The following is a 26,623-nucleotide window of genomic DNA, read 5'->3' as shown; positions in this document are numbered from 1 at the left end:
CCTAATATTTATTATTTTAAGATCATGGTAAGAATTTTGGAAAATATTTGACTTATTTCTAGACATTTTTGCTTGCTTTTGTTTTCATTTGAGTCAAATGTTTTTGAAATGAGCCATATTGGCAGATGAATGAATTTAGTGAATTATTTACTATGACTATTTCAATGATCTTATTTGTTTCCATATCTGCTAGTATAGTAAGATGATTTCACTTAATAAAGTTATTTAAATTAATTAAAACATCTAGAGTCAAATATTGTCAAATATTCATAATATTCTTACAACAGTCTCAAAATGAGAGATACAAGCTAGATCAACTCAGTTTAAGCTGGTTTTACTTGCCAGATAGATCGCATTATGATTTTAAGGGTATTTTTCTCTCACTGAAGGGCCATCTCTTTCCTTCTAGGGCTGTCTTGAAGTATTAAATACATATTACAGAATGCAAAAAATACATAATTTACCGTCTGTATTGAAAGGTGAAAAATCATTACGATGACAAGTGTTCAATACTTTATTGGACAGCAACAGTGAGTGTCAGAATACCGTGATACCTTGAAAGTGATACAATGGGCAACCTGTGTTTTACTCATCCAGTGCTTCATAAGGTTGAATGCGTTTTTAAGGAGCATGCCATAAATATGATATACATTTGATACAAAAGTTTACCTTTTTAGCTTTGCACTTAGTTACAATTACAGTGATAGGTATGAGCTCCAGGAGGCAGACGGCTGAGCGGATGTTGAATGTATCGGGGTGTGATGTTGTCAAGGATACGTGGGCTGCAGTGGCACTTGTAGTGCAGGGCAGGGTCATCGTAGTTTAAGTGAGAGCTGAACTGCCCTTGAACATACACTGGTACTAAGTGAGGAATGCTGAAAGAAAAGAGAAGCAGAGAGAGAGCAGAGAGAGAGAGAGAGAGAGAGAGAGAGAGAGAGAGAGAAAGCATAAGGCACAGTCAAATTTCCACAATTTGCCCTTCATTTTAAATGTAATCAATCAGCGAAGACATGTTTGGTCTCTGAAGTTTGCATCTATATATAGTTTTGTGCTGTACTTGAATTACAATGAGGCTAAGATGTAATGAAAGCTTATGCACACAAACTAGCACTGTGCAAGCTACAGACCTAAATTACACACTGGTCTCAAAGTGTGTTCAGTTGTTGAGCAACCTCAGTTAGACGTGTCTGTGGTTTCTGAGAAGGTGTTACATATGGCTATATAAAAACTGACAGAAATATAAACAAAACTGAGGCAATGACTTGTAATTGCTTACTAATAGCTGTGTCTATGCTACTGTTTGAAAATATAGCTTTCAAATAATTAGCAGGAAGCTGTAAAAAAAGAACAATAATTTTAGTTTTGTGTGATGAACAGAGCTGTAAATGACTCTAAAATGAGAATTTAAGAAATAATGTTAAAGCAATGTTAAAGAAATATGCATCTAAATGCAATTTGGTGACTAATTTATAAGATTTATATCTACGTTGTGCAAGTAAAATAACACAAATTAGCATTACAATTGATTCCAAACTGGAATTATAGTGTAGATTTTCATTTTCAGATAGACTACATTTGATTCAAAGGGAAAACTGTCTAAATATCTTTGCCATCTACTTCTTCAAGTACCTTAAGATGCCATTTCATCAAGAAAACCTCATATCTCCAAAACTTTAAAGGAAAGGGAAAAAAACCTACTTTACTTTTAATGTAATTCAATGGAACCAGACACTTTCCCAAGTCATTTGGACTCTTACTGTTGGCCCATTCTTCATGAAATTTACCCACAATGTAAAGAGCAACAGGCATTTTCAAATTATGTCAAAAACTGAAAAACGGTATAGCGATACATACACTTACATTTCTTACAGTAGTGAAATTTGTGCTTATATGAAGCCCTTGTCTACAACCCCAGTCAGCTTTGGCTACTCTAACCATAATCTGTACCTTCTGAACAGAGAGGACGGGCAGGTAAGACTTACATTTCCTATAGGAATTTCCTGTTATCTACACACACCAGGTTAGAGGGCGGATGATACTCCTGTATTATTTTTACTTTAGATTAGACAGTTCAAGTAGTTTTTTTTATTTAGTTTGTTAGAGCTTGAAAAAATTATTTTATCTTAATATTTGTTCTTGTTTTATTATTTACTTTTTGTTGGCACTGTTCAGGTCCTCCTCCCACAGGTACAGGTACTTTGTTTTTAGTAATAAAGTTGTGTAAATATTGGCTGTATCAAGTTAAAATGAGAAGCATGACTTTTGCATTTGTACTTGTCTTCTTCACTCCTTTTCCAGCTTTTTTGATGATCACCTGTGCCAACTCATATGTTAGAAAAACGTATATTACCTCCCTGCATCCCTCGGCTGGGTGAGCATTCTGAATTTTGGGAATTTAACTCTACACACCCATTAGCTTCTGACTGATGTGTGGTCAGTAGTGTAATTTATTTCCTAGTCCATACAGTCCATACATGAAAACAAGGCTGCAAGAATAGCCCATTTTGAATTCAGCATTTTTGTGGTGAGACAGAAATGGACATGTTTACATACATCCCTCACTCAGCCTACAGCAATATAGCTCCACCCCTTTGACTTGAAGTTTTGAATGATACATAATGCAGGGCAGCCAATCAGAGGTCACCTAAGAGCACAGTAGACAGTCTTTTAAATAGTAAAAACAGCAATGAAAGGCACAGACCAAATGTTTATCTGGATTCAAAAGCTCTAAAATCTAAAGAATTAGTGTATAACTTTGGTGTACTAGTGGACTCTGATCTCAGGTTTAGCAGTTATGTCAAAACAGCTACTGAATCAGCTTTTTATCACCTTAAGAACATCTACAAGATCAGAGATTTTCTGACTAAAGCAGACATGGAGAAACTCATCCACACCTTTATATCTCGCAGGATTGATCACTGTAATGGTCTCCTAACTAGACTCCCAGAAAAGACAATCAAACAGCTTCAACTGATTCAGAACGCAGCTGTCAGAGTCTCTCTAGGTATAAAAGAAGGCAACACATCATTCCCCATTCTTAAATCCTTACACTGGCTACCACTAAGTTATAGAATAGATTTTAAGGTACTATTACTGGTTTATAAATCACTCAATGATGTAGAAGCAGCATATTTTCAAATCATATAAATGATATATTTCATATGCTGCAGTGATATGAGCCAAGCAGATTCTTAGTTCATTAGGAGCTAGTCAGTTAGTCCTGCTGAAGGTGACGACTAAACATAGAGAAGCAGTGTTTGGCTACTTAAATAGAGCCAGAGAGCATTAGAAGAGTCCTGACATGGGACACTTTTAAATCTGGCCTAAAAACTTTCCTATTTTAGCAGCTTTCAGCTCAGTTTAAAACACTGTTAGTGTTTCCTCTGTGACAGCACCATTTTATCCTAATTTAACTTTTGATTTTTAATTTTGTCCTAATTTAATTTTTAATTTTCTCTTTTAAATGTATTGTTTTAATCATGTTTTTTTCTATTCTTCTTTTTTAAAATTACTGCATTTTCTCATTTGTAAAGCACTTAGAATGGCAGCAGTGTATGAAAGGTGCTATATAAATAAACTTGCCATTCCTAAAGAAAGGCTGCAAAATGGTCATGTAAAAATTATTTATAACTACATGTCGTAACGTGTCGCAAGTGGAAAACAAATGTATAAAAATGTAGGATATGGGCTTAAAGACTATAGCCAGTCTTCTTTTTCTTCTCTAACAAGTAGACATGACAGTCATATGTTAAAAGCTTCCACACTCTGCCTTAACTGCAGTGGCAATCATACAGCTGGGCTCACCATACCCATTGCATTTCATATCTGTTAATGTGAAAACAGTTTACATGATTTTTTAAAAGTATGCTCAGTGCTGTGCAAGTGTAATATTTTTATGTTCAGGAGGCTACTGTGAGTGTATGATGAGTTGATTATGAAATGCTATAATGCGTGGGCCATCCACTCACTCTCCAGTGATGGTTTTCCTGCGGGAGCAGCAGAAGCAGGCCAAAGCGGCCAGAAGGAGCAGCAGCAGGAGGGGGATGCCGATGCCCAGTACCAGGCCCAGAATCAGGGGCTTCTTATCCTCAAGATTCTTACCAGCAGCCAAGCTTGTGTGGTTAAGGCTGCCCCTGTCTGAGGGAGACAAAGACCAATATGCTCTGGACTTTTATGCCATTTTATTTTGTTCCATTTTATTTTTCTTTTATGCCATTTTTCATAAATGCTATAAAGCTATTTTTGATTGTTATATACTACCCTTTGATCACAAAATACAGTGGGGACTATTGAAGCAAGGCCTTAAGTTCGTACCATAAATGACATATATATATATATATATATATATATATATATATATATATATTAGACTATTGCCAAAATTATTCTCTCGTATACCTTCACACACATATCAAAATTAAGTGAGATCCCATTCTTAATCCATAGGGTTTAATATGATGTCCAGCCTTCTTGGAGACTCTGGAGGGGGTACTGGAAAGTGCCCCCTGTGGGGACTCCATTGTCTTGCTGGGTGACTTCAACGCTCACGTGGGCAATGACAGTGAGACCTGGAAGGGCGTGGTTGGGAGGAACAGCCTCCCCGATCTGAACCCGTGTGGTGTTTTGTTATTGGAGTTCTGTGCTCGCCACAGTCTGTCCATGACAAACACCATGTTCGAACACAAAGGTGTGCACAAGTGCACATGGCATCAGGACACCTTAGGCCGCAGTTTGTTGAACGACTTCGTAGTTGTGTCATTGGATTTGCGACCGTTTGTTTTGGACACCTGGGTGAAGAGAGGAGCGGAGCTGTCAACCGATCACCACCTAGTGGTGGTGGTAATGGCGGGGGAAAATCCCGACCTGGCAGACCCAAACGAGTTGTGAGGGTTTGTTGGGAACGTCTGGCAGAGGAACCTACCACAAAGATCTTCAACTCCCACATCCGACAAAGCTTTGACTGCATACTGATAAAGATGACTCATAAAGATGGGTACCAAAGGGCCAAGCGGGTTGTGGCTTCGGCGGTTACTGAGGCAAAAACTCGGGTGTGGGAGGAGTTTGGTGAGGCCATGGAGAAAGACTATCGACAGACACCGAGAAGGTTCTGGCAAACCGTCAGGCGCCTCAGGAGAGGAAAGCGGTTCCCGACCAACCAGTGGGGCTGGCGGGCTGCTGACTTCGACTGGGGATGTCATTGGACGGTGGAAGGAATACTTCAAGGATCTTCTCAATCCCACCAACCATCCTTCCCTAGAGGAGGCAGAGCTCGGAGATCCAGGCGAGGATCCGTCCATCACTCGGGCTGAGGTAACCAAGGTGGTTGGAAAACTCCTTGGTGGCAGAGCACCGGGGGAGGATGAGATCCGGCCGGAATTCCTGAGGGCTCTGGATGTTGTAGGGCTATCCTGGTTGACACGCCTCTGCAACATCGCGTGGACATCCGGGGCGGTCCCCCTGGAATGGCAGACCGGGGTGGTGGTCCCACTTTTTAAGAAAGAGGATCGGAGGGTGTGTTCCAACTATCGGGGATCACACTTCTCAGCCTACCCAGTAAGGTCTATGCAGGGGTACTGGAGAAGAGAGTCGGACTGATAGTTGAATCTCAGATACAAGAGGAACAATGTGGATTTCGCCCAGGTCGTGGAACACTGGACCAGCTTTTTACCCTCACCAGGGTCCTGGAGGGTGTGTGGGAGTTTGCCCAACCAGTCTACATGTGTTTTGTGGAATTGGAGAAGGCATTCGACCGTGTCCCTCGGGGGATCCTGTGGGGAGTGCTCCGGGAGTACGGGGTGAGGGGCTCGTTGTTACGGGCCATTCAGTCCCTGTACAAACGGAGAAGGAGCTTGGTTTGCATAGCTGGCAGTAAGTCGGACTGGTTTCCAGTCAGGGTTGGACCCTCCCAGGGCTGTCCGTTGTCACCGATTCTGTTCACAACTTTTATGGACAGAATTTCTCGGAACAGCCAAGTGGCAGAGGGTGTCCTGTATGGTGGACTCAGGATTTCACGTCTGCTTTTTGCAGATGATGTAGTCTTGTTGGCATCATCAGGCCTCTAGCTCTCTCTGGACCAGTTTGCATGAGGGGATGAAAATCAGCACCTCTAAATCTGAGACCATGGTCCTCAGTCGGAAAAGGGTGGAATGCTCTGTCCAGATAGGGAGTGAATTCTTGCCCCAAGTGGAGGAGTTAAAATATCTTGAGATTTTGTTCACGAATGAAGGAAGGATGGAGTGAGAGGTTGACAGGCAGATTGGTGCGGCGTCCGCAGTAATGTGGACCCTATACCAGTCTGTCATGGTAAAGAGAGAGCTGAGCCAGAAGGCGAAGCTGTCAATTTACCGGTCAATCTACGTTCCGACTCTCACCTACGGTCACAAGCTTAGGGTAGTGACCAAAAGAATGAGATCGCGGATACAAGCGGCCGAAATGAGCTTTCTCACTAGGGTGAGAAGCTTGGCGATTCGGGAAAGGCTTGGAGTAGAGCCGCTGCTCCTCCACGTTGAGAGAAGCCAGTTGAGGTGGTTCGGGCATCTGGTAAGGATGGCCTCTGGACGCCTCCCCAGGAAGGTGTTCCAGACATGTCCGAAAGGGAGGAGACCCCGCGGAAGACCCAGGACACATTGGAGGGATTATATCTCTTGATTGTCTTGGGAACGCCTCGGCATCCCTCCGGAAGAGCTGGAGGAGGTGGCGGGGGAGAGGGAGGCCTGGGCCTCTGGGCTGCTGCCCCCGCGACCTGGACTCGGATAAGCGGTGGAGGATGGATGGATGGGTGGATACAATGATTGTAGAATTTAAACATGATGATTCTATGAAATAAAGATGTACTAAAAATGCAAATACATATATTTTTACATACATGTGCCTTCCTCCGACACCCTTACCTAAAATGCAAGACTGTGCCTCCTTCAGGTCTGTGCCATTACATACACATCTGTAACCTCCATAGGTGTTGGAACAAACAGCTGGCTTAGTACACAAAGTCTCGTTGCCTTTGCACTCATCTAGGTCTGAGGCACCGCAGAACAACATGGAAAACAAAGAGTATATTAGAATGTTTATTGGCTGATCTTTCTTTTACAGTTCATGTCATACAAGTTCAATTTGATTCTCTTGAATACAGTATGCCTCATGTTTCATTTTATAAAAACATCAAAAAATGAGAATGCATTTAGGAAGAGCCCAAGCTTCCCATTTCCCCTAAATGTGATTGTTCAGCCAAGACATGTGCGGTGTCTGGAAGGCTAATGTAGCTAATGGAAGTTTATATTGCACTCATTGGCGCTGGGTAAACTGCATGGCTAAATCAACACACTTACTTCAAACTGTGTCAAATTATTAAATCATCTCAAACAGACTTTTGCTTCTGTGGTTGTTGTCACTGTATGACATACAGGACCAAAGCATGCATAAAATCAAGGCTTGAAGATGACAGTTAATATTAATTATAGAGATATAACATACTCTTATCCAATTTAGATAGATATCAGTATGTCACACAGAGTCAGAAACCACATAAGCATAATAGCCACGTAGTTTCACTGGAAAACTAAGGAGGCAAACATACTTGGGCTAATCCACTACAGTATTATGCAAAAGTGAGAGACCACCCTTCATTTATTTAATTTCCAGTGAAAAAGTACAAGTTAAGTACAAGTTCTGAGGATATTAGATATGAGAAAATCCACTTGTCTTGTAGAGGAAAGGGAAAAGCCAATGGAAAATTGTGGAGTTCACATTTTAATAAAAGATACAGAGAAAATGTGACTCCTAACAACTGTGCAAGACCTGGTAGCCCAACAAAACTGTCCCCATCAGATAAACAGCACTGAAAGTTTTCATCTTGACTCAGAAAAAGTTACATTCAAACCAGAGCACAGAAAAAAAATCACAAGTGTTTCAAGTCTCCTTAAGAGAATGAAAGCTGTTATAAAGGCAAAGACTGGATACATGACATATCAAAAAAGATGACAGTATATAATAGATATTGAGGCTTTTGTGACATTTCCTTTTAAATGTATATTTTCCTGATTTCCTGAAAAATGAATAACTTATATTTAATGGCCACTTTGACGGGAAATTAATTAAATGAAAGGGTGGTCTCTGACTTTTGCACAGTACTATACACGTTGGCTAAGAGGAACATTACATTTTTTGACACTCTGCTGCTTTAAGCGATGTCTGAGGGATGTTTGAAGCTAAATAGCATCAAGATGTAAACTACAAAGCCATCTTAAGTTTTTCATCTACATTCTGTTACCTTCCACGTATGTTGCTGTGACGCCATAGTAGCGTCCGACCCGGCTCATGTAATCCTTCACGTACCAGTGAGGAGTGTCGCTGGACACGTTGACTCTGTACTCACTCAGCCCACTGTTTGGTCCTAAGTCAGGGGGCATAACACTGACATTGTAGAACTTATTCTGGAAACCCATAGAAAGGATTTGCTCCAACTGTGGAAGACAAGCAGTTCTGCAGTCAGTTTTATGATGCCAGGAACTGCAGCTGGTCTAACGAGATATGATGCTTTCCTAAAACATTTGGCACCTCCTCCATACTTATCCACCAATCAGGGTGGATACAAGCTATGAAGATGTTAAACTACCCACTACATAATTTCTATCCTAAAGAGAGCTACTCAAGCTGCGGCACAGGAACTACTGACATTCAAACCAGAGCCCTAGCTGCACTCACTTCTGCTCTCACCTGTTTTAGTCGCTGCTGTCCGGTCTTTTGATCATTCCAGGCCATGGATACATTGAAAATGTTCCAACCTGAAATGCAGTCATGTAAAATTGGGATATTCATGATTTTGCATAATTTAAATTGTTAAGATGTATACAAAGTCATTAAGAATGGTTTGATGTGAAATGCTCTGTTGTAGGGAAACTTGCTGGGTCAGAACTGTTCACAGTGGTGACAGGAGCCAGAGGTCTGAAGAGTGTAATGCCTCTAAAAGCTACATCGCAGACAATTTTTGCATGAAATGGTTATGAATGAGCGGCCTGATTTCTTTATGAGAAGGTTTTGGCCTGAAACATATTTTTTTGTAATCCTTTTATAGCGGAGGTGTACATGCAGGTTGTTAGATTTCAAAATAGTACCCAAAGAACACTTTTTTATTCAGATTTACTGGATTCCCTCAGAAAATCGATCACATCTCAATCCGATCACATCTCAGTCATGGTCCCTGCCTATCATCCCTCGCTGAGACGTTCCAGACCCACACAGAAGGCCATTACTGCATGGTCCAGTGATGCTGACTCTGTGCTGCAGGATTGCTTCGAGTGCACAGACTGGCAGGTGTTTAGGGATGCTGCTGTGCATGATGGGGAGCAAGTGTGTTGAGGATATCAGCACTATCAGGACTGTGACGTGCTACCCGAACCAGAAACCCTGGCTGAAAGCAGAGGTCCGATCTCTACTGAAAGTCAGGGATGCGGCCTTTAGGGCGATTCACAGAAACTCAGGAGAGCTAGACATGAGCTGACGGCAGGCGTAAAGAGGGCCAAAGCTGCATCAGGTGCATCACAGACTACAACACCAGAGATGCATAGTGCACTAGGGACCCCTCACTGCCCAATGCTCTCAATAAGTTCTATGCCTGCTTTGAGGACCCAAACACAGCTGAAGTGTTGTCCCCACCTGCCTGGAGTCCCCCCCCCCCCACTGTCATCGCAGTCGCTAAGAGCTCCACGGTGACTAAATGACTATCGGCCAGTAGCCCTCACCCTGATAGTCACCAAGTGCTTTGAAAAACTGGTTATGACCCACATCAAAGCCAACTTTGATGTCGCTGGGGATCCACACCAGTACACGTACTGGGAAAAAATGATTCGAAGAGGATGCCATCTCCTCTGTGGTCCACACTGCCCTCACCCACTTGGAGAGTAAGGGCTCTTATGTCCGTATGCTCTTTGTGGATTTCACATCTGCCTTTAACACCATGATTCCCCAGACCCTGGCTTACAAACTCCATATACTTGGACTGAGCTCCTCTCTCTGTCATTGGGTCTTCATCCCTCCCCTCCCCCCACACATCAGAGGATCTGCAGTGAAAGTGGTCTCCAGCTATAGGTACTTGGGCGTACACCTAAGTAACAATCTTACCTGGAGTAATAACACTTCGAGCCTGATCAGGAAGGCACATCAGCGCCTCTGCTTCCTCAGATGTGAGGTGTGCTGGACTCGGGAGCTCAGTCCTCACCTCATTTTATAGATGTGTGGTAGAGAGCGTTCTGTGCTCCAGCATCACCGTGTAGCATGGAAGCTGCTCTGCGGCAGTAAGGAAACCCCTGCAGAGGGTGGTGAAAGCTGCACAGAGGACTGTTGGAGTCAGCCTTCCCACCACCATGGATATTTATACCTCCAGATGCAGGAAAAGGGCCACTGGCATCATGAAGGACCCCACTCATCCAGCACACACACTTTTTGTCCCATTCCCCTCAGGTAGGAGGTTGCGGAGCATTAAGAGTAAAACAACCAGACTGAGAAACAGCTTCCCTGAAGCCGTAAGACTCTTAAATTCCAATTATACATCACTGCAATGGCACTTCATGTCCACATATTTATCTCTGCTGCTGTACTGAATCAGTGCCTCCACTATATCACCCCTACACATGTCACTTTATATATGTCACTTTATACATGACCAGTATTAAGATGTACACCTTCTACCTCGTACTCATGCTCCTGTGTTTCATGCTGCTGTTATTTGCACCTTACTATTTATCATTTATTGTTACTTTTGGGAATTAACTGGGACCTTGAGTACACTATTTCATTCCACCTCATGTACCACTTGTGATGCGAATGACAATTAGGCCTTTTCCTATCTTATCTTAAAACTCAGAAGACACATAGTAGGTTCACTGTTTTTTGGATAGTAAATAAACTGACTATTTTAGTGTTAAAGACATTAGAGTATTGCATTCTAACCAGCACTATGGTAAAGAAATCCAGGTCAGTAAGTTTCTCCACAATTAACTATTTTACACTGAACCACCCTGAGAAAACAAAGAGTAATCTTAACAATTAAATAATGCAGAAAAAAACAATGGAATGCCCATTTAATACAGTACAAAAAACATTAACATACAGTAGGCGTTCATGCACTCTTTAAGTGGTTCTCACCTGTAGGATTTGCAGAATCACCTAAAAAGGTAAAAACAATTTTAAGAGATTACATGTCAAAGAAACACAAATATAATGAAAACATTGCTTTATGGAGCCAAAAAGCACATTTCTAAAGCCAAATCTTTATTTACCAATACAAGAAAAGTAATGAAAATATGAGTCCAAACAAAATACATTTCTTACCGCAGCCGTCAGACTCCCCATTGCTCTGGTAGCGGCAGGAGCAGTATGACGAACCAGGTGTGTTCACACACTCGTACTTGGCGTTAGGGCAGGCTGCAGGATTCTGACACTCATCTATATCTGTGCATTGCAGAGGACATGTGGGTTTCTGGGTTCTTGTGTCTACAAGTGTGTCAAGTCAATGTCTGGTTGAAGTAAGACTATGAGTGCATGATGATGTTACCTGTACACTCCTTTCCATCACCAATAAAACCAGGCTTACAACTGCAAGTGTAGTTATAACCAGTGCTGTAGCAGTTGGCCATCTTGTGACAGGGGGTGGGAAAAGGAGGTAGACAGAAATCTGTGCATGACAGAGTAAGAGAAGATGCAATTAGTGTACCTAAAATCTACATAAAAGATAAAGTAGACACAATAATAACCTGGAGATGCAGAAATGATATAGTGATATTTTAGCTATTTTACACAGAGATGCCCAAATCTATACATTCTATACATTCACTCTATACATATATATACAGTCTATACCTTCCATTAGTAGAATAAAACATCAGCTGGGCATTCTCTGTATAAGTATATATCAGTAGAATGTTCTATACTAATAAATAATAAAGTGTGCAGAAAAGAAGAGAAATTTGAGATTAACTGACTCTAAACTCCACACAACATCTCTGAAACCTGGTTTTGCGAAACTATTCCAGCAAATGTGATTCACGAGCAGTGCTAACCGTTCTCAAAGCACTTGTAACCTTGTTTGTGTTCGGAGACAGTAGGAGGGGGGCACACTCCACAGGTGAAGCTGTCTGGCTCTCTTTGACTGAAGCAGTCAACTGCAGGGAAGCAGGGTTTGCCTTTACACACGTCTGTTCTATTTCCACAGTATCTGCCACTGAAACCTGCTGGGCATAGACACCCCACAACCTGGGACACAAGAATAAAAAAAAGATGGTGAGGTACAGTGTGTGTGGGTGTATGGACTGAACTGAACTGAGCTAGATGGAAAGTCTTAGAGCTACAAAATAATGTGGGAGTGAGAATAAACCAGCTTGTTATCACACATCAGATTTTTGCATAATTAAATGGTTAAGACGTAAACAAAGTCATTGTGAGTGGCTTGATGTGAAATGCTCCGTTCTAGAGAAACTTAGAAAGACAGAATTTCTTCACAGTCGTGGTGATGAGAAGCAGATATCTAAAGAATTGAATGCCTCTTAAAGCTCCTCAGAATGTTATTAGACCAAATGATTGAAAATATGCAGCCTGATGCTTATGACTGGTGATAGTTTTGTTTTGGCCTACTAAAATCTAATCTTTTCTAAAATCTGTTTATGGTGGAGGAGTACATGCAGGCTGTTGTAAGGAAAAATAGTACCCCAAAAAATATTTGTTATTCATATCTATCATCATTACGTGGAAAAGCTCAAAAAAATCTCTGGTTCCTATCATCACCATTGTAAAGGTTTTCTACAATGACAGTCTTTACAATGCATCACATTAAATCGACCTGAATAACTTATTATAACTTAATTATGTCTCAGCGATTGAAGGGTGCAGAATTTTTGAAAGGTTGGTCGAATTCCCTTTCAAAAATAAGGGCTCCTAAACTGTCTTTTGCTTGGACAAACACCTTGGTATGAAATCTTTACTTGGGGTGGGCAATATGACAATATTTATTATTTTTGTGATAAAATAAGACACAAAATACTTTTCATCACATTGTGGATATCACCAGTACTTAAAGAATACTGAACACCTGCATGTTTCATCACAAACCTGCCCTGTTTAACTGGATTTAGTGAAGCGCAGCTTGTGAAGCATTTGTGCAATGTGTGAAAGATCATGTAAAATTTGCAATTTTTGATAACATCTTTTAAAGTGGCAACACTCAGACTTACCAACATATGAAGTCTCACAAAAATGAAATATCATGCACTGGGAATGTACGGAATGTATTAGGTATTGTGATATTGCCATGTTAGTCACCCAGTATCCTTTCCACAATGTGGAAGTTCTTCATGATCACTTACCTCATTTACAAAAAAATGTTCAAAGAACCATTCATCAAAAAAAGTGGTCCTTCATTGGCATTGTTCCAAATAACCCTAGTTGCCTTTGGTTGTGAGAGTGCAGCGTCACTTTATTTAGAAATGTATTCCTAACACAGTAACAGTGCAGTACAGCGCAGTGTCTCTGTAAATGGAGATAAAATAACCAAAAAAAATGGTGCTGGTTCAGTGCAGCATGAAGGGTACCTGAAACTTTCCCTGCAAATGGTTCTCAGCCACGCTCTGATACTGACAGCTTCCTCCATTAAGACAGTTGCAGAGCTGCAGGATGGGGCTGAGCAGAGAGCTGGTCATGTAATCACTGACCTGCACAGTCAGCAGTACAGGCTGAATGTTGAGTGGAGTCCAAACCAGAACACCATCACCTGCAGGAAGAGGAAATACTATGCTATGTTACATTGCCCTGAAAAGTAACATAAATTGTAGCTGTGAATATCCAAGGTTCCAGGATTAACCCTTTAAAATCCTAGGCGTAGTACAGGGACTTCAGTGAAAATTGGTTATGATATTCTTCAGGCGACAGAAGTGTGTAGAACTTTGGCCTTGCATGTGGGCCCTGGCTAGTTAAGGGCTTAATACAAAGACCCTGTAACAGGCAGCCATTGTACTATTGGCTTTAAGGGGATCTTACCAATGCCTATGGTGGCCTGTGGTGGTCTTGGGAAGAGCAGAGAGAAGCTGAATGCATCCCTGTTAGCGTCCTGGGCTAGAAACTGCACTCTTACAGTGCTGTTCACCTTACAGCGGATGATCAGTGGCTCGCTCACCATTGGCGGCATGTTTCCTGTTTCAAAAATCACAGTCATGAAAACAGAGGCAGTACTTAAAGAGCCCATATCCTACATTTTTCTTTTATTGTTTTTCTCTGGCAGTCTGCTTTTGCCATTTGTGTGGGTTTAAGTGCAAAAAATAGCAACAAAAATAATATATTAACCATTCTGCCCCTTTTTTTTAAGACAATCAGTTAATTTTATTTTCTCTATATGGACAAAAGTATTGGGACATACCTCTTAATCATTGAATTTGGTTGTTTCATTCAGTCCATTGCCACAGGTGTATAAATCAAGCACCTAGCCATGCAGTCTGCCTTTACATACATTTGTGGAAGAATAGGTCACACTAAAGAACTCACTGAAATACAGCATGGTACTGTAATAGGATGCCACTGTTGCAACAAGTTAGTTCAAAATGACTTCCTTCTAGATATTCTCCGATCAACTGTGAGTGATATTTTTGAAAAGGGGAAGTGCTTAGGAAGTGGCAGACCACGTAAAGCTACAAAGTGTGGTTGCTGAGTGCTAAGGTACATAGTGCATAAGAGTCACCAACGCTCTGCTGACTCAGTAACTCAATAACTGCTGAGTTCTAAACCTCCTCTGGCACTGTGCTCTGCATTCCCAAACTGTAAAGTTTGGTGGAGGCTGTAACGTTTGCTATGGGGTTGTTTTTCAAACACCTTTTAAAATAGAATGGAGATTGCAAGCAAAGCCCTCTTGTCCAACATCAATGTCTGACCTCACAAATACACCTCTGGATGAATGGGCAAAAATTCCCACAGACACACTCCAAAATCTTGTTGTTATAACTGAAAAGGGGGTCCAACTCCATATTAATTCCTACAGATTTAGGATGAGATGTCATAAAAGGTTCAGTAGATGTAATATGTAGGTGTCCCAATACTTCTGTCCATATAGTGTAAGTAAATGACCTTTGTTCTGACTGGCTGTGCCTCATTTAAAAAGCAGTCCAGGCTGAAGCACTCCTTCTAACTAAAGTGTGAAGATGGATGGGGCTAAACTGCTGTTTTCACGACATTACAAAAACAATGAATACAGAACATAATTTTTGCAGCTTAGTTTCCATCTGTGGATTGTATGGACTTGGGAGCAATTGGTATGTTTCAAAACTTTTGAAAGCAAGAAAAATTTGTTTTTCCTTGATACAGGCCCTTTAAATTATCCCTTAAAAATATGTTCTTTTCTTCTTTTAAAACAGCCAATCATCTAAATATTTTACATTAATTTATAAGACCACTTTAATTTGGGTAACTGCTCAGCACAAGTTACAGACATTAAACATGTCAATCCATTTAGGCTCAAAACAATACTTCATGAATAGTAGTGTACGTTTTCCATACCAAAGGAATAGAGGTGGGTAATCCAGGTCCAAAAAGTAAAAATCCTCCCCAGGATTTCGTTCCAACTGCCTGAACACCTTTGCTGCTGCTTTGAGCAAATTAGAGAAGTCAAGCAGTTGGAACAAAATCCTGGGGAGGGTTTTTACTTTTTGGACCTGGATTACCCACCTCTAGAAAGGAATTAAATCATGAGATCCAGATGAAACCGTCGGTACCATACTTGGTCAGAAGCACTTCATTGTTTAGGGTCAAGAGGCCTCTCTCACCAAAGGTTACAGCGAGGTTTTGGACTTTCTGTTGGTCCTGCAAAGTCTGCTGACCCAGTCCAGTATTATCTGTGGCCAGGATGTCAAGTATACACTGCAGGCTGCCCTGGCAGGTCTGCTGAAGTCTGGCCAAAGCGACTGGGCTAACCGAAGACATCAGTTCCTCTGTGCTCAAAGGCTGGAAGGGTGTCAGGGGAGGAGTGAAGAACAGGAGACTCTCCGGAACAGGGACTGCCCCTGTGGGATTAGGGTCACATGGTAACATTGGGTAAACACAACCACGTAAAAAGCTGAGATGTTATCTTTCCATAAATGGCTGCACCAATGGAAAATGAGACACAGGTGGATTTGTAATTCAGGATGTACTGTTTTAGACTTTTTAAAACAATAATATGGTTGGTATTTTTATGGAGAGCCAGGTATTTCCCTTATGTAGACACAGTTAAACTTTAATATCCACGTTCTAAGGCATATTATTTAGTAAATACATAGAAAACAATACAAAACTACTTATTACTAGATTATAGGAATAGTAATTGATATCTGGATCCACCAGCTAGTCTGATAACCACTTAAAGTCCCATGCATATTACATCAACAGGCTCATTATTCAGTAACTACATGGAAAACAAGGCAAACTAGGTCTTTAAGGGGTTTCTAAAGTGAGTTTGTGGGAGAATCTTTTTTACTTAGAAATTTGCTTATCTCATTTACAAAAATGGTTCTTCAGATGACCAGTGTTGGTAACCTTTGTAAGACATACATGATTGTCCAAACACTGCCAGCTTGTCTTCAGAGGGAGGGTTGTTGTCAGATGAAGACAGCAGGCGCCCATTGGAGAGGAGGAAGTCATCAGTAGTATTGGTGCTCCAGAGGCCCAGAAGGCCCACAGTGCGGTTGTAGAAGCTCTGAGGGACCTCCACCAGAACAGTCAGCCTCCCTGCATCCCCCTTCCACACAACCACATTCAGACCTCCCTCATAAACTGCAGCACAGCTCTGCACAGTGGAACAGTGCACTGCGAAGCCTTGCTGGGCTAAATGTATCACACCTGTTGGAACAACAGAGGGCGCTAGAGATAAACAAAAGATACACAGATAGAAGACATTTAGCCCTAACCGAAAGTCATAAAAATGTTGTGAAATTGGAAAATATATTTTTTTAATGCCAGCTTTCTGGTCTGCATAACGTTGGCATCTGGTAGTGATAGCCACCAGCCAAATAAGTCAGCAAAATCTTTTGCTAATATCTAACCTACAGAAAATTCCGCCAAGTCAAAGTGCTGCAAGATCATACTTTGAGTGATGATCAAGAGGTGACTTCACTTCTGTTCTCTGTTTGAGTGTAGGAGATCTGATTCTAGGTCAGTTTTCCACTAGACTGTAACACTATGTCCTTTTGCTGTATTCTGCCTTACGCAAATACCTTAGACCTTACCTGCAGAGACCGGCATATTCACATCATTGATTAGCACAGTAAGCTTCTCTTCAGATACAGAACATCTCCATTCCACCTGCAGTAAAATCAATTGAAAATCTTTTAATTTGGTCATCATACCAGCATATCAGGATCCAAAACACAACACATGCTGGTTTTGCTTTTTCTTTTAGTAGCAGAGTTTATAAGGTTATTTTCCCTCCCTGAGACCAAGTTGTCATACTCAATCAAAGGTTTAAGTTACTGTTCATTTCTTTTCTTAAAAAGCCAATCACAGCCATCACAAAATAATATTCAAACCTTGCCGAAGACCTGGTGGTGTGCAGCTATGCGCACCAGTGCAGGCACTCTTCTGGACTGGCCATTGGTCTCTAGCACTGCACTCTGACCCTGGAGGGTGAAGACATTGGAGCCTGTACTTGAGGACAGACGCACAATCACGAACACTCCTAGGCCCTTGAAGGTGTAGTTACTTCCATCAAATGTAATAAAATGAAGGCTTCCATATGCCAAGCCTGTATGAATGCAAACAGCATAAGAGCATAAGTTTAAACTTTCAATCATGCAGTTTTAGTTATACATGTAATGTGATGTGACATAATTTATGTTTTAGCAAAATTAATATTTTACATTTTTTTATGAATACAGCAAACTATTCTATAACCCAGTTTTCTACATTTCAGAATACCAGCATGAAATATGCTCTATGCTCCAAACATCACATGCAAATGAGCTTGTCAGAGATCCCATTGCAAAGCCACAGGCATTTAAGGGAAATTCCACTGATTTTTCAAAATTTCTTCATAATTCAACAGCTGAAATGTAAACAAAATCATGCAGAGTGGATTGTTGTGAAATGGTTTATTTGCAGAAAAGCTTACAGACTCAGATTTCTTTACAGTGGTGTTGATAGGAACCAGGGGTCCTGATATCTGCAACACAAATGTAGCCAGTGTTCCTCTTTAACAAGTACTGGGCCTCCTCTTTGGTGTAATAACACCCTCCACTCTTCTGGGGAGGCTTTAGATTTAGAACATGGCTGCAGGAATTCGCTTCCATTCAGCCATGAGGGAATTTGAAATCGGGCACTGATGGCTCATAGGCAGTGCTGTAGTTCATTCCAACAATGTTTGATGGCATTGAGGTCAGTGAGAGAAAATATATATGTTGTTTCCCCTTATGTTATTTTCTTAAGGTCTAAACCATGTTCATTGTAGTGTTTAAGCAAATGACAGAAAGGGGAAACTGGTCACACTTTCACCGTGCCTGATCACTTTTGTTTGTACTGAAATGACCCTTTGTCTCACGACCATAACGTGATAACAATCACCCCCCCATCTCTACCCCTACATCTCTACTCATATTCTCCTTCTACAACCCCTCCTTATCCCTCCTCAAACTCCTTTCCCCCCTCCTTCCTCCCCCTTAGTTTTCAATGTATATAAGGTCTGTTTTGCTAGGTGTGTTTATGGAGGCAGACCACGGACACCAGTCATGTTATAACATGACAAGGTCCTTCCAAAATATTCTTGTCAGACTGGACTGCAGACTGGGCTGCAGACTGGACTGCTGACCAGACTAGAATGGACTGCTGACCATACTAGACTGGTGACACACCGATGACCAAGCTATGCCTGTGCATGATCATCTGCATGCACGTGAATAAGACTGCTGATCCTGCTGATTGACTGTTGATTGACCACGCTGTACCCATACTCTTTATGTGGAAATAAACTCCAGTCAACACCAAAGCTCCAGTCTACTGATTCTTCTTGTCGAATTTCTAACATCAGGTTGCTGGAAAGGTGGCATTCCATGACAGTGCTACATTGAAAGTCACTGAGCTGTTCAGTATGACCAATTCTACTGCCAGTCTCTCTGCTAACTCATCTTCACATAGTATACAGTGGACCCCTATGTTGCCCGCAGTACAAAGTGATGCATGTAAACCCTCTATGCTAATCAGTGTAGCATTATACCTGGAGTGTGTCAAGCAGTGCTATTTCACTTCTAGTCTTTTTTTGCCACTTGCTGATACAGAAGCTTGTACAAAATAGTGTGTTTAGTTCAGCATGATTGCTTGGTGAAGCATTGCCCCACTAAATGATCTATTACTGACAGGGCCTGTAATGATTCTAGAGTATTTTAACTGAAGGAAACCAGTACTCACCAATACCTGGTACACCCTTGTTCCCAGGAATGTTAGGGTCTCTCCTGGTCCAGCCAAAACCCTGACACCGGTCCAGTGGCCTCTTAGCCAGGTAGAGATGGCACAGTGGGGACTGGACACAGCACCACTGGAAGGGCAAGAGATCTTTATCTGCAAACGCACAGAGAGAACTATGAATGAGATTTTTCCTGTGTTTTCCTGTAAACCATAGCTGGCAGACACTTTCAGTGGCCTGGGAAAATCCTGATTATCAATCTTTTTATGATGATTTATGATTGCTATTTTACCAATATGATCTTGTGTCTTGTCTGTGGTAAAGTAGCGTTCGCTGTATCCAGCCAGCAGAGCGCCCTGCGGGTCATACACACATCTTTTTCCAGCACTTTGTTTGTTGAAGAGAATGGACTGAAACACTTGACCTTCACTTCCACCCCAGCGTAAGCCCCTTAGCTCCTTCACACGCATGCCGTTCTCTGCCAGGAGTGTTTCAGGGCCAAAGCCCGGGTCCTCCAGTGCCTGGGCGCGGGTGCATGGGCAAGGGGCCAGCCCTAGTGCCCACTCCTTGGGGTCTGGTTCTTTCAGGGCCCATAGCTGACACTGTCTTTGGGAGTCAGAGCTGACCACTGTGGCTCCAGTCAGGTCATAAACAAGTTGTCCCAGCTGGCCTATATTACCCACAACAGTCTGAGGCCGATAACGCCCACCTGGACCAAACAAGTTTTCTGGTGGTGTGGGGATCTCATTGTGGAAGGTGTTAACACCATCGGTATAGCCTATCAGAGCATTGTGGTGAACCCTCTGTCCTGGACCCCAGTTCATATCACTGTAGTGGAGTAAAGCAAACGAGCGAGATCCATCTGTAGCCAGGATGCTCTGGAATGTGTTTGTCTATGAAGCAACATTGAGATTAAGCAATGAGAAAAGTTTATTAGTATATATCACAAACAGTATTCATATCTAGACCTTATTCACAGTAATACGGCCTATGTTTTCATCTTGTGGGTATATTATTTTAACTAAATATTCCCACTAACTGGAACTCTTTCCAGCACACATTCCTATTAGAAATTTTCTCCTCTTGGGTACTCACTTACAGCTATAGCATCATTGGAGGTCAAACTCACGTTCTCCTGTTAGGGTGATGGCCTGTTCCACCACTTGGGAACACCTGAAGTTAATCACATTTTGTGCCGATAAATGTTTAATTTTAATTTTAAAGACTGTAGAAAATATCTGTTGTTCTAACTTTGAAAAGTAGCATGGTCACATGTGGTGCAACTGTCTAATAATTAATCCCAACATCAGAAAATTGTGAGTTTTGAAGCCCAACAATGGCACAACTTTCCATATCTGTAAGCCAAAGAGGATCAAATGCCTGATAGAACTATGTGATGGAAATTGTCCCAGCTAGTGGAGAAATTGAGATTAAAATGCTAATTCTATGTAATTTATCTAGAGCTAGAAAAGGGAGTTGGGAGAACATTTCATTTCTGTTGCTGTTTCATTTCAAGTTGAGCTGACTTCTTTTTTTTAACAATGTAGACTTAACAGTATTTGCAAATTTCCCATTAATAATGCACCAATAATTTGTAGCTTTCATTATATCATTATAAGCCTCTTACATAATGAAAGTGATCAGAAAGCCTCTCACTAGAGTGTATCAAAGCAATGCAAGCTGAGCATATGAATTTGTACATCGTGTTTAAAATGACAAAAACATGTAAACTGCACCTAAATCAAACCGTCCAAATACATATAACCTTTTTCTCCACAGACAATTGATGAAAATGGGTAATTAACACAATCCAGTGGGATTCATACACTACATATGCAAAAATATCCAGACATTCCATTGTAATTAGTGAATTAGCAACTTGCTGACAGAGGAGTTCGACTGTGCACGCACATATACACACACACACACACACACACACACACTATAATCTCCATAGAAAAGCATTGCTAATAGAATGGGACACCCTGGAGTAGCTGCACGTGAGCCTAAGGTCACCATGCCCAAAGCCGAACATTGGTGTAAAGCTGTCTGTGGATCAGCGGAGTGATTTAATACCATCCAACTTTTTGGCTCCTTAAAATCCATATTGTTCACATCATTTTCATACTGGTTGGGTACCAATTATGATGTAAAAAACATTTCATCACTTACAACTCTGATGTAAATCATCTGCTTACCTCAGACAAATTAATCTTCTGGTAGGAAACAGGCAGCACATGGTCCCATGTGATTTTCAGAATCCATGAAGGGGTGAAAGCAGGTCTTCCTCTCTGGGCCTCAAACAGACTCACCTCATCCACTGTACGGTTAAAGACTATTTGAGAGTAAACATCTGACAGATTCAGCTGGTTATATTCCTGTTCAAGGGAGAAACGTAGAACAAACAACACGGTTCAAAGTAAGCAGTATGTAGTTATGACCCTCATGTATCGTAGATTTAAGGCCTGTTTACATTGAGTCCGATTTTTTCAGACAAAAAAAAAAAAACACAGTCAAGTTTTAAACATTTTTATTATTAAGAAATTAATATTTGCATATTAATGCCACACTTCACATCAGCTGCCAAACTGACAGGCTGCGTTGTTGCATAACATTTTTAATCTGAACCTGTTTGATTTTCTGCATTTTATAGATACGTTAAAAATATAAAAAATAAAAATATAAAGTATAAATTATATACATATTGATCATATATATATAAGCAACTGATTTTAAAATTGCAAATGTTTAAAAAATATATGGAGGATCATGGCTGAAAGGCTGGGAATTATGGTCAGTATCTTAGTACAACAAAGTGACTGATCACAGCCATTTGTTTGGTTATCTAGGTGTATGCTAGTCTGTTCATACCCAGTCCTTTTAGGAAGCGGATTAACCAGTGTGTGTGTCTTTGATTTGCAGGACTTATATGAAAAAAAATCCTTCATTGCTACTACTTGAGGAATCTATTTTCCTTCCTCTTCCATCTTCTTGCCAATGAATGGTAAAACACAAAATGAGACTTAGTGTGAAAGTTTAGGTTTTGTTTGAAAAAAGTACTTGGTTTGAATAGACCTTAACACAAGTACTTAGTCTGAAAATGCAAGACTCCAACTAACCTGGTAGAACAGTTTTCCCTCTCCTAACGTTAGGTCAGCGTCGTCCCAGAACACAGCTAACATGGGCAAGCTTTCATTTCCCTTGAAGCCTTCAGGGAATGGAGCAGGAAGCAGGAGCTTCTCATTCTCACTGATAGTCTGGAACTGGACCAGGCCGTTGTCTGAAAACTGAAGAGATGAAGCTATCTGAGTGATCCATATGAAAAATGTTTCATGCCAATGTTTACTAGAATCCTTGAACTTATTCATAACAACAAACTTTAATTTTATGGTAAAGGTAATAGTACGTAAGCTGTGGAAATTTCAATGTCCATTAATTAATTGAATAAATGAATAAAATTAACTTTTAAGAGCTCTGTACTCACAAAGAGCCTGTCGTAGAGTTTGCCAATAAATGGAAAACCCACTGGAGGAGTTATGTATGGAGAATTTCCATCCGCCATTGACATGGGTAAATCCTTATCACCAACCTCTTTCCCAAAAGGGTACAGTCTGCTCTCTGTAGACATACATAGCAATATTTTTATGTGCTCTCACATGCATTTCAATATTTAAACCAATATTTAAACATTTTTGTTTAAACAGTGACTTAACACTACAGCTTTGTTGTAGTGCTAAGTCATTGCTGAAATTTGACTTGGATAAAGCTATCAGTGCAATTTACTTCATGATGTTTTGATGATTCAAATTTTACCAATGTTACAGTTAGTAACATTGATAGTATAGGTAGTGTGTAAACAGCATGGCCTTTGAATGCATTGTAAAAGCCATTCCTTCGTATTTATGAGGTCAAAGCAAAAGTCACAGATGCAGCACAAATAAATCTTTTCTGTAGGGTTATGATGTAATGCCTGACCCTTTAGTGCCAGCTGTTGACAGTTGGTATTATCATCGAGGCAGACACAGCTGAAGGATCCCATCAAGTTTGTGCAACTTGTATTGCCATAACAAGCACTGGATGAAAGACACTCATTTTGGTCACTGCATCCATGTGCTCCGCTCCCGTTCTGAGCCGTGGTATCCCAGCCCTTAGCACATTGGCAATAGAAACCAGCTACAGAGTTGTAACATGTAGCAGCGGGATGACACCCGCCTCGGTTCTGCTGACACTCATCTAGGTCCACACACATGGGACCTAGAGCCAGAAAACCTGGCGAACACACACATATGTAAGATCCTGGGGTATTGATGCAGTGGCCTTGTCGATGGCAGGGGGAGGTGAGTGAGGAGCATTCGTCGATGTCGTTACATTGTATGCCATCCCCAGAATAACCAAAAGGGCAGTTACAGGAGAAAGATCCTACAGTGTTCCAGCACCGAGCCAGGGCATGGCACACAGCTGTGGCATTTTGACATTCGTCCGTGTCTGTACAAGTCCCATTCTCCTCATGGTAACCCACAGGACAAGAGCACTGGTACGCTCCAAGCAGATTGGTGCACACCTGGTCTGGGCGACAGGAGTTAATGATGAGACACTCGTTGATGTCAGTACAGTTGGGCCCCTGAGCCTTGTAGCCAGGTACACAAGGGCATAAGAATGAGCCTACAGTGTTTATGCACCATGAATTTTCATTGCAAGGGCTTTTGTCTGCCAGGCATTCATCAATGTCTTGACACATGGTACCATTCTGTAGAAAGCCTGGATAGCACTTACATTCGTATGAGCCTGGAACATTCCTACAAGTAGAGTGAGGCTGGCATACAGAACTATTCAAGGATCCTGAGCACTCATCTATGTCAAGGCACTTTGTCACATTGCTCCAAAATCCTTTATTGCACTCACAGTAGAATGAGCCAGCAGTGTTGATGCAGGTCCCATTCATGCACAATGGACTCAAATCTGGCTCTGAGCACTCATCTATGTCCCAGCAGTAGGTGCTGTTGGTGTTACGGTGGAACCCAACCTCGCATGGGCACAGAAATGCACCCATTGTGTTGATGCAAGTGCTATGCTCTGGGCATGTAGAGTTATCCAGGCACTCATTAATGTCCTCACAGTGTGAAGCAATACTTGCGTATCCATCCCAGCATTCACAGAAATAGGATCCTATTGTGTTTTGGCAGTCAGAAGAATTGGGGCACAGTGCCAGTCCTGTGGCACACTCATCAATATCCAAACACAGGGAGTTGTTGGCAATAAAGCCAACATTGCAAGGACAAAGATATCCCCCGCCTTTATTCTTGCAGGTACTGTTGTCTGGACAAGTAAAGTTTCCCATCTCGCACTCGTTTCTATCCTCGCAGTGTGTCCCATTGTTCCGATAACCCTCCCAGCAATCGCAGTAGAAAGATCCCTCTGTGTTGAAGCAGTAGGCAAACTGTGGACACGGTTCCCTTCCTGCCCAGACACATTCATCTATGTCTGTGCACTGGGTTCCATTCCCATAAAAGCCCCTTCTGCAAGCACAGTAGTGAGAACCCAGTATCACATTGCACTCAGCATGTGTGCTACAGCCGCTGGTGGCCTTCTCACACAGTCTCTCACTCACACAGGTACCTGAGTCATAGACCATTCCTAGAATGCAGCTACAGGTGTAGGCTCCTGGCGTGTTGTGGCAAATCATGTTTCTTCCACAGCTTGATGGTGACAGACATTCATCCACATCTGCACACGTAAACCCGTCCCCCTGGTATCCCTCTAGGCAGCGGCAGATGTAGGAGCCGAATGTGTTTTTGCACAGAGCAAGATGGCTGCAGTTCTGAGGCAGGGTTGAATTCTCCAAACACTCATCCACGTCCTTGCAATCAAATCCTGACCCAGGTATGCCAGGTGGGCAGCTGCACTTGTAGGAACCAGGGGTGTTAATGCAGGTGGCTACAGGATGGCACCCTCCATTGTGAGACTGGCATTCATCAATGTCTATAAGTCATCCAAAATGGGACAGGGTCAGGGAAAAAACCTAAAAGTACTAAAAAGAGAGCACAGGCAAAAGCAAAGTTGCAATAAGAGACTTATGAATGGAGAAAATGGCTTACCAGAGCAATTCTTTCCATCACCAGTGAAGCCGCTGAGACAGAAACACAGGTGACTCCCGATGGTGTTGACACACTGTGCAAAGTCACTGCAGTCATCGCTTCCAGAAGTGCACTCATTCACATCTTAGGAGGGGAGCAAAGAATATGAATAAAGACTGTATTTAAATGATTATTTAATCATTGCTTACAATCCAAAGGCCTCAGGAAGTGAGGCCTTATAATTCTGTCACAAAACAAGACTTATTTAAATAATCAAACTATAGTACAGAAATCAAGCAGGATAATTAGAACATCCCAATTAATTTGCATAGCTCAATTGCAGGAATTCAAAATTTTCAATTCAAATTACAGATTTGTATCAGTACTACACCTTGAAATATATGTCGGAACCTGATGGGTCCTAGCTGTTCATATTGGTTTCGTTCGGTGTCTTCAACTTTCAACAGATTTTACCCAGCATTTCAACCTACTTGAATTTAACTATCCTTACTTTATTTTTCCTCCCTACTTTCACCACTTTTAATAGTTTTAAATCTGGCATGCTGAGTAGTGATTCACACACTTTGACTGTTGACGGAATTCCATTCGGCACATGGTTGTGAGAAAATGGATGCACAGGAAATTAATAATAAATCAGTTCAGGAAAGTACAGTTTAGTGTGGCCAAATGGATGTTTAATTTGTTTGGTCAAAACTGCTGTATTTTTCATGATGTGAGTTTGATACGTTCCATGTAAAGAATTAGAGCTTTACGATTAAACAAACGAAGTCTAACATTTCTCTATATATGCACTGCACAGCATGAGAATAGGGCAGAATGGAAAGCTTATCCAGACTTTTGCAGGGTTGATTGTTGTAGTATAGCACATTATTTATGATATTTATTTAATTATTTAATATATCTGTGATCAAGTGATGGTTAATATTGTCACTACATTGTATCCAGTGCTATCAGATTTCATTCTGTTTTTGTGTTTAATGCTGGGTATTTTGGTCAGTTTTGGATAAAGTTATCTGCATACTTTCATCATGATCTGTTAATTATTCAGGATGATAGATAATTACCTGACAATCCACTTTTCAACATAGTCAGTTTTGGACTGACAACTTAATTATGTGGTCAGGTTGACTTT

At 41.3% G+C, this 26,623-nt stretch overlaps 1 protein-coding gene across 1 annotated transcript in view; it reads right to left on the bottom strand.

The window, feature by feature from the left end:
* Positions 1 to 490: 490 nt before the first annotated feature.
* Positions 491 to 26,623, bottom strand: part of si:ch73-105b23.6 (mucin-like protein) — a 30,583-nt gene continuing 4,450 nt past the window's right edge. Inside the window, exons 4-24 of the mRNA XM_017690386.1 lie at positions 25,492 to 25,614; positions 22,881 to 23,014; positions 22,516 to 22,683; positions 21,595 to 21,774; positions 19,689 to 20,289; positions 19,402 to 19,551; positions 17,532 to 17,746; positions 17,232 to 17,307; positions 16,558 to 16,845; positions 15,795 to 16,031; positions 14,023 to 14,175; positions 13,578 to 13,756; positions 12,054 to 12,246; positions 11,549 to 11,668; positions 11,326 to 11,445; positions 11,140 to 11,160; positions 8,713 to 8,780; positions 8,267 to 8,459; positions 6,891 to 7,016; positions 3,969 to 4,137; positions 491 to 875 (exon numbers count right to left, since the gene is read on the bottom strand). Coding sequence (XP_017545875.1) covers positions 686 to 875; positions 3,969 to 4,137; positions 6,891 to 7,016; positions 8,267 to 8,459; positions 8,713 to 8,780; positions 11,140 to 11,160; positions 11,326 to 11,445; positions 11,549 to 11,668; positions 12,054 to 12,246; positions 13,578 to 13,756; positions 14,023 to 14,175; positions 15,795 to 16,031; positions 16,558 to 16,845; positions 17,232 to 17,307; positions 17,532 to 17,746; positions 19,402 to 19,551; positions 19,689 to 20,289; positions 21,595 to 21,774; positions 22,516 to 22,683; positions 22,881 to 23,014; positions 25,492 to 25,614 — 3,704 coding nt within the window. The 3' untranslated portion in view covers positions 491 to 685. The remainder of the gene's footprint in view (positions 876 to 3,968; positions 4,138 to 6,890; positions 7,017 to 8,266; positions 8,460 to 8,712; positions 8,781 to 11,139; positions 11,161 to 11,325; positions 11,446 to 11,548; positions 11,669 to 12,053; positions 12,247 to 13,577; positions 13,757 to 14,022; positions 14,176 to 15,794; positions 16,032 to 16,557; positions 16,846 to 17,231; positions 17,308 to 17,531; positions 17,747 to 19,401; positions 19,552 to 19,688; positions 20,290 to 21,594; positions 21,775 to 22,515; positions 22,684 to 22,880; positions 23,015 to 25,491; positions 25,615 to 26,623) is intronic.

Source organism: Pygocentrus nattereri, chromosome 5, assembly GCF_015220715.1.
Source record: "Pygocentrus nattereri isolate fPygNat1 chromosome 5, fPygNat1.pri, whole genome shotgun sequence".
NCBI lineage: Eukaryota > Metazoa > Chordata > Actinopteri > Characiformes > Serrasalmidae > Pygocentrus > Pygocentrus nattereri.
The sequence above is the reverse complement of the archived record's forward strand: the minus strand, read 5'-3'. Positions and strand labels throughout refer to the sequence as shown.